The sequence below is a fragment of the Mustelus asterias genome, chromosome 4 (genome assembly GCF_964213995.1).
Source record: "Mustelus asterias chromosome 4, sMusAst1.hap1.1, whole genome shotgun sequence".
Lineage (NCBI taxonomy): Eukaryota > Metazoa > Chordata > Chondrichthyes > Carcharhiniformes > Triakidae > Mustelus > Mustelus asterias.
In genome coordinates, this window is record NC_135804.1 from 127,896,374 (window position 1) to 127,904,129 (window position 7,756).

At 44.5% G+C, this 7,756-nt stretch overlaps 1 protein-coding gene across 1 annotated transcript; it reads left to right on the top strand.

Moving 5' to 3' along the window:
• The first annotated feature begins 2,809 nt into the window (after positions 1-2,809).
• zic3 (zic family member 3 heterotaxy 1 (odd-paired homolog, Drosophila)) lies at positions 2,810-6,447 on the top strand. Its single transcript, XM_078210401.1, has 3 exons — positions 2,810-4,033; positions 5,094-5,257; positions 5,502-6,447. Exons 1-3 carry the CDS (start codon positions 3,040-3,042, stop codon positions 5,682-5,684), a joined length of 1,341 nt encoding a protein of 446 aa, XP_078066527.1. The 5' UTR covers positions 2,810-3,039; the 3' UTR covers positions 5,685-6,447.
• The last annotated feature ends 1,309 nt before the right edge of the window (positions 6,448-7,756 follow it).

Here is a 7,756-nt window from a genome sequence, read left to right on the forward strand (position 1 = left end):
TTTGTTTTAACAGAAGGTATATTGTTATATTTCCATCATAAAATCAGCTGCAAACATTAAATCAATATTTTTGTGATTTGAGCGGGAGAGCGATTAAACCACAGGACAAAGCATTAGTGTTTACTGTGAATCGAGCAGCATTTCCTCAGTAAAATACATTTCTACATGTTAAGAAAGAAAAGAAAATACTGTTATAAATGTAATATTTTATTTTCTGTATTTATACATGTTAATACCTTAATTGAATGTATGAAGGGAAACTAGTAACTCCCATCCCAATAGCATATTATCAAAGTCTATTTATATCTCTGGCCATGTTACCCACACAGATTAGATTAGAATACTAACATTGGTGTAAAGCAGAGGCAGGAGAATTTACCTCACGACATTTATGTCCGTTTCGTGTTTACAGTGATTTATTTCGAATGATATTTATATGAAAATCGCTGTCGCCGAATATTGCTGTTCCAAACTGAATGGAACTCAACAAGGCCCGCCTAATGTAATGCCCACTGGGTGAGATTTGTAGTTTTAAAATTGGACTGCTTCGGAAGGTGCGTTTCTCGCTCTTTTTTAGGTTGTGATGATAACAGTTGGCCAGAATTATTTTAAACACGGCATCAGAGGGCTACACATGTGGTCGGCTGCGAGTCAGAGGTCAAATAGCCTGCCTTGCCCTCAGTCGGTGACTTCAGAGAGTGGATACAACGGGATAGTCAGTTGATGACCTAATTGAATTACGCGTTTTTGTTACAGAGAAAACGGAGCACGTGCGTCTTGTCATTAATTATCTCCCAGAAACACTGAAATCCAGAACGGTGGCGATCCTGCCCTCGGAATAACACTGAAACCGCAAGACTCCCTCAAACAATTGAACCGGGAAGGTTGGCGAGGGATGCGGGCGTCACCCGCTTTACTCGTTTAAAAAAAAACTAACATTCACAAGAAAACTTTTAACCTTTTCCTTATGCCCCAAGTTGAGCTCCAACAGTTTGATATACATGTACACACAATCTGTGAAAGAACTTGCTCGTCACTGCGCCGAGAAATCGAGGTTAAATCGGTGAGTGGGTTGGTTGTTACATCTCAAACCAAACCCAACACAAAACCAGTTCAGAGTGACTTGTACAAGTCGCTGCTTCTTCTCCCCCATTCACACGTTTCCGATCACTAAAACCGACACTACTCCTAATAATCTGCAAACATATCTAAAACAAAAAAACCCTTCTGGTAGTAAATCAGACCACTTCGACTAATTAAAACATTTATGCTGAATGTACTGACGTTAGAAGGAAGCCTTTCTCTTCTCTCTGTGATGAGCTTGCCTCGGGGAAATGTTACCACATAATTTTTCTCTTTAAAACAATGTTGAAAAGAAAGGAAAGGCTTTGGTTACGACTTGCAACGATTAGTTTGGTCGGAATAAAGAAGGACTCACCTCCCGGCTGCTTTTTTGCTTGAAAACTTTATGGATAATATGCGTTTTATGGCAACATGCTCTAGAGAAGCCTGTGCATCTACACTGGATTTGCAGCTCTTTGCAAAACTAAAAAAAGGAGGTGAAGTTCTTTCCAATGTACTGGTTGGGGATAAGGGGCGTCAAAGGGCCGTGTTATAAAGCGCCGCATGAAGCAGTCTCAATGCAGCCCTGAACTTGATCAGATTTCATGTTTCCTGCAGCGAGGCGGCGGCAGTCCCTGTGAAAAGTGCTCAATGGCCAGACTCTGAGGGTGAGAGAATCTCAGGATATCCAAATCCTAGACCTTTCACAGCCCCTCTCTCTCACTCTCCTTCCTAATACAGCTATCGCCGTGTCCTGGGGAGGATTGAGCCGATGGAAAATACAATTAAATCCAATAACTGAGAGGCAGGATTGACTCAGAGAGGAGGCTTCACCGGCGAGTAACAATAACAACAATCTTACAAACACTAGAATTGTCTTGACAGATTTTCTTACAGTGGGCACAATCGAATGGGACTCTAGTATTGTTTGACAATGTGCGGGAAATATGTAAAGCCCAGAATGTTGAAGAATTGACTAATTTCTAAAGCAGGAGGCGGCGCAGACAGAATTTTTCCGTTTGTGTGAAACTGTGAACTGCTTTATCTTTATTGATTACAACTCACTGCTCAGTGAAGTTCCAAAAACATTTTTTTTCAAAGGACAGGAAGGTTCTTTTTACACCCTAAACTCAGGGGACTAATTCAAATAACCAGATGGGTAGAAACTAATTGAAAGAAAAATAAATACGGTTGAAGTTTAAATATCTGAGAACGGCAGTGGAAAAAAAAATGAGCTAATGTTTCTCACTGCTCGAGATGGACAATCCTGTCTGGAGATTTGATTGACACCAGAGTTGTGTATTGTTCCGGCTCCTTTCCAGTACAAACCTCTGTGTTTCTTTTCTAAATAAAAAACCTCGCCAATGATTTAACCACAATAGCTGTACAGAAAGAGCAGATTGCTCTCCGCACCATGACACCGGTTGCGCCAAATTAAGTCCAAATATACCGCACATTTCAACCGCTGTTTGTGAAATTAAATGGAAGAGTAAATGCAAATAAGGTTGAACTAGGCCCAATTAATCAAGGGCGATAACATGGAGGTGCCATACCTGTAAATAACCCTCCAATCAACCAATCCCCATCAAGCAACTCTGCGACTCTTGTATTTGTAATCGCCAGTCAACTGTTCCTCTTCCAATCAACACACAGCAGGGCGCTCACGTGATGACAATAGTGCCTGTCTGTGATTGGCTGCTGGTGGGTTGCCTCTTGAGTTGAGTTATGTTCTGGGGAGTTGAGTGATTGACTCTATCAGTGTGAGAGCATCAGCCTATTGAAGAGAGCTTTAGTCTGATTGGGATCAGCGATTCACTCTTGGACAACACTGGCAGCCCATTGCTAATGTGAGGGGACTGAGACAACACATTCTGCAAAGTTGTTAGGGCTCTTTGCCCCCCCTCCCCCTCCCCTCCCTCCCCCCACCCCCCTCCCTCTGGCTAAGTGTTCGGGGAGTGTGTGATCCGGATTGTGGAGATGGCGATGTTATTGGATGGGGGCCCCCAGTTCCCTGCGCTGGGCGTGGGGAGCTTCGCCAGCCCGCGGCACCATGACATGGCCAACCGGGACCCGGCTCTGGGACTCAGCCCCTTCTGCGACTCACCTCACCCCGGAGCCTTCAAACTCAGCCCGGCCTCCCACGACATGTCGGGCAGCCAGACATCTGCCTTCACCCCGCAGGGATCCGGATACGCCGCCGCCCTGGCTCCGCACGCCGGCCAAGTTGGCTCCTACGGCGGGACACATTTCAATTCGAGCCGGGACTTCCTATTCCGGAACCGGAGCGGCGGGATCGGAGAGTGTCCTTCCACAAGTGCTCAGCAAGGCATGTTCAGCTCGCCGGCCGGGGGGATGCACGCCCCCCCGGGGATGGCAGACAACCCGGGACACATCCTATTCCCCGGACTCCACGAACAAGCGGCCAGCCATACATCTCCCAGTGGGCACGTTGTGAACGGGCAGATGCGCCTGGGCTTACACACTGACATATTCGGCAGAGCAGATCCTTACCGAGGGGTAAGCAACCACCGGACTGACCCGTATGCCGCTGCCCAGCTTCACAATTACAGCCCGATGAACATGAATGTGGGCATGAATGTGGCCAGCCACCACGGAGCCGGGGCTTTCTTTCGTTATATGAGACAACCCATCAAACAGGAATTGCCCTGCAAGTGGATGGATGAAGTTCAGATCAATCGTAGCAAAAAGACTTGCGAGAGAACTTTCGGCAGCATGCACGAACTGGTCACACACATCACCATTGAGCATGTTGGCGGACCCGAGCAAACCAATCACATTTGCTACTGGGAGCAGTGTCCTCGCGGAGGCAAATCTTTTAAAGCCAAATACAAACTCATTAATCACATCCGAGTACATACTGGCGAGAAACCGTTCCCGTGTCCCTTCCCGGGATGTGGCAAAATATTCGCCCGCTCCGAGAATCTAAAGATTCACAAACGGACCCACACAGGTAACCAGAAAGCGGCCCCCGCATGGGCTCCCACTTCATTCTTCCAACTGCTTCCCAGCTCCAGTTTGCAGAATTAATTCCAAGGCACACGGGCAGCCGAGTTCCCCCCACCCCCCCAAATCTCTTCAGGCTCAACTCCCAGCTCAAACAAAGCGCCGGAGATTTTACATTTGGGCGAGATTTTACTTTAGATCTTTTTATCACAAAAAAAAACTTGACCGGAAAACGCTCACTTTCACTGGGGTGTGTGTGTGTGTATGTGAGGAATGTGTAAAAGACACTTATCGACAGTCGAGAGAGAAAAACACAGCCTCACTGTTTGTCAATCGCCCCTTAGCGCCAGAGGGGTCTTTTTATTTTGTTAAAAGCCAATTCTAAAGATTCCTGTGTTTGTTTCCGATCTGAGAAAACACTCAACAAGAACATTTTATTCCACTTGGAAAGGAATCAAAAACCTTTCTCTTAGCCCCAGCCTCGTTGCAGTGTTTTTTTAAAACTGCTAAACATGTTTACAACGGTCACAGACTGGGAATCCATGAGTTTATTTGCAGAGTTTTTTCGCTGATGAAGCAAATTGTCCACATGTTTATGAGAAAAAAATGGAAACTGTTGGGGGAATTTGTCGTGTGATTTTTTAAAAAGTCTCTTTTTCTCTTCCATGTTTGACAAATAGGATTAGTTCAAACTTTCATTTGTCCAGCGAGGCGTCTTCTTAAACAGTGACTGCAACCTAAATAACTTCACTAAATACAAACAGGGTTATAGATCATACCACACGATGTTTTTACTAATTGCAGCGAAGGAATTAATTGTACAATGAAGCGATTTAATATCTGAAACATCTCGCTTTCGGTGGATTTATTTTAGATTTCTACCTCCTGGTTTGCCATTTATTTTCCAACTGTCAGCAGCAGAGAGACAGCAGCAAACACTTCATGCTAAAATGCTCGGTTAGGACCGCAAAGTGCCCGGGAAAATCAGGGAATCGGTAAATTAATGTACACAAATTGTGGATGTTATCGGTACGTGTACAAATGTTCTTTTTTTAAATTTTGTTCAGGTGAAAAGCCGTTTAAGTGTGAGTTCGAGGGTTGCGACAGGAGATTCGCTAACAGCAGTGATCGCAAGAAGCACATGCATGTGCACACATCAGATAAACCGTACATCTGCAGAATGTGTGACAAGTCGTACACACATCCGAGTTCTCTTCGGAAGCACATGAAGGTAGTCAATTGCTTACTTGTCACATGTAGGTGGGATGCTGGCTCCCAGAGGCAATCCACAAATACACTGAGACAGACTTTGCCCCTTTTAAGCAGGCTGGTGTGATTCTGTTCAATTATTTGCGCAGTGATTTCACATGTTTGGACTTTGGGGACAATTACAAACGCCGAACGAGATTGTTCCGGGTTAAAGGAAGGCGCAGAAAAAACAGATTTATTTTTGTTTCTTTTTTTTGTAATTCTAGGTACACGAGTCTCAAGGTTCGGATTCATCTCCAGCGCCGAGCTCCGGCTACGAGTCCTCGACACCCCCCAGCCTCCTCTCCTCAAACAGCGAAGATCCAAGCAAAAACCCGGCACCGGCTACACAGAACACAAGCAGCCATAACCCGCCGCTGCCGCCCAATTTCAATGAATGGTATGTCTGAGAACAAAACGAGGAGTTCGTTCAAAAAGGGAAATCAGCAGCTCGCCGGGTCCGACCTGTTGAAACCTTCTGGGCAGAGGCAAAGTGAAATCCTGTCGGCAGAAGGCAGACGGCGGAAGGGACGCCGCTGGATGGTTTGTTTTGCAAGGGACAAGTTTTTGATGATGGACCCTGGCCTCAACTAAGACTGACCACACACTTTGCTCAGGATGCGAACCGGATTGTTGTCGGATTCCAGAGGTGATTATTTTTTTGCGGGGCTGTTTTTTTTTTGGCTGTTTGATTTTGGCAGGTTTTAATTATTTTCTCCGGGGAAGGGGTTTGTGACAGAGGGAATCTCGCGTAGACCATTCGTTTCAATAGTGAACTCGTGGCACCTGGAAGGTGATTGATAGTGAAACTCACACAGTCTTAAAACGTGCCAAAGTCCTGTAATGTCTTGAACTTTAAAAAAAAACAAATCTTGTGAATGTATTCTCCTGTTCAATTGGGTCAAATCTGTTGTCGTTTTTAGTGCTTCTCGCTCGCAGCCTGGGATGTAGTGTATCACACTAGGATCGTGACAGTTAAATATAACGTTGCCTTTTTAACTATTTTCTGTAAATATACATATTCATAATGTCATATTTATCACTTTGTAATTTAATTATCGGTATTTGAAACAATATTTATGAAGACTTGTTTTCTAACAAAACCTATGTACAGTTTTTTTTTGGAGGAGGAAAGGGTTACAACCAAGTTAACATTAAACAACTTTGATTTACAAAAAACAAATGTTGCATTTTTTCTGTAACATTTCTCATTCCCACCCGTAAATACACGATTGTCGCTGTGATTTGGTTCGGGGGGGTGGGGGGGGGGATCCCGAGGGTTGGAGCTCACGAACTTGCGGATTTTGAATTTAAATCATTTGGAAAATTAATCCGTGCTCATAAAACGAAAGCTTCGGAAAGACAAGACTTGCTTCCGAAGGGAATTTAAAATTGTGCCGGATGTAAATGAAGCAGCGTTTGAATTCTTTCTCCTGGCAAGAGTGTGGGGGAGGGGGCTGTGTTCCCTGGTTTCAATCAGTTTGTGATGTCAGTTCAATATTTAATTGGTGCAATAATAGCGGCCATCACTCAACATTATGCTCTTTGGATTTCCAAATCAGAGATTACCAATCAATCGATGGCGCCCCTCATGTCCTTCCCCCACCCCCGCTCTCCCCCCATCACCTCATCTCCACCCCCCTCCCCCACCCCACCCACCTCGCTATTTTCATGAATGATTTCACTGGGACATCATTTTTTTAAAAAAAGTCTACTATACTTGTTTCCCGACACTTGTACTGTGACAGAACACCGCCGGTAGAACTTTCACACCACTGCCGTCAGATTTACCTGTCTCTGAGCCTCCAATTATTAAATGTAACCCCTGGGCCAATAAATTGACAGTTTGGTATCCGATAACTTCACACCTGTTTTGTGTTAAAACTCATAAATCTGAAGGCAAGTGGGGCCACAAGTGATTTACATTGCAAAACATTTTGTTCCGCATCAGAATGTGCGGAAGTGTTGGGATTTAGACCATTTAGCAGGAATTCAGCTGCATTCAGAAGCCGAATATTAAATCATTCACTGGCAGTGACAGCCATCTCGGAGTCTGTTTTTAACAAACAGCAAATATCAGATCTTAATTCCCAGCCGCCCTTTTCTGAAACAGTGCAACTGATCTAATTGGCTGGTAAGCTAATACATGAATGCATTTTTTTTCAAAAAAATAGGCCAAATAATGAGTGAATGATCAGGGAAGCTGATGGCTCCGGGCTCCATGTCCCACACAAATCGCTATAGCGCGAATTAATTAAGATCCAACAGAAAACACGTGGGACATGTCTTACTGGCAGGAGAGATTAACTTTAATATCGCTTCGACCTTGGCTAATGCTTGTTATATTTTAAATACAAATCAAGCAATCCTTACCTCGCAACCTGTGAATGTCAACTGGGATTCTCTAATCTCTACCCCAGTCGGTACAAATATAAACAACTCCCTCATCCTCTGACGAGGAGTTGTTTTGGGAACTCGTCAA

Coding starts and splice junctions, on each gene's coding strand:
- zic3 (XM_078210401.1), top strand. CDS start 3,040: ATGGCGATGTTATTGGATGGGGGCCCCCAGTTCCCTGCGCTGGGCGTG. Junction 4,034..5,093: donor TCACAAACGGACCCACACAG/GTAACCAGAAAG, acceptor AATTTTGTTCAG/GTGAAAAGCCGTTTAAGTGT. Junction 5,258..5,501: donor CTCTTCGGAAGCACATGAAG/GTAGTCAATTGC, acceptor TTGTAATTCTAG/GTACACGAGTCTCAAGGTTC.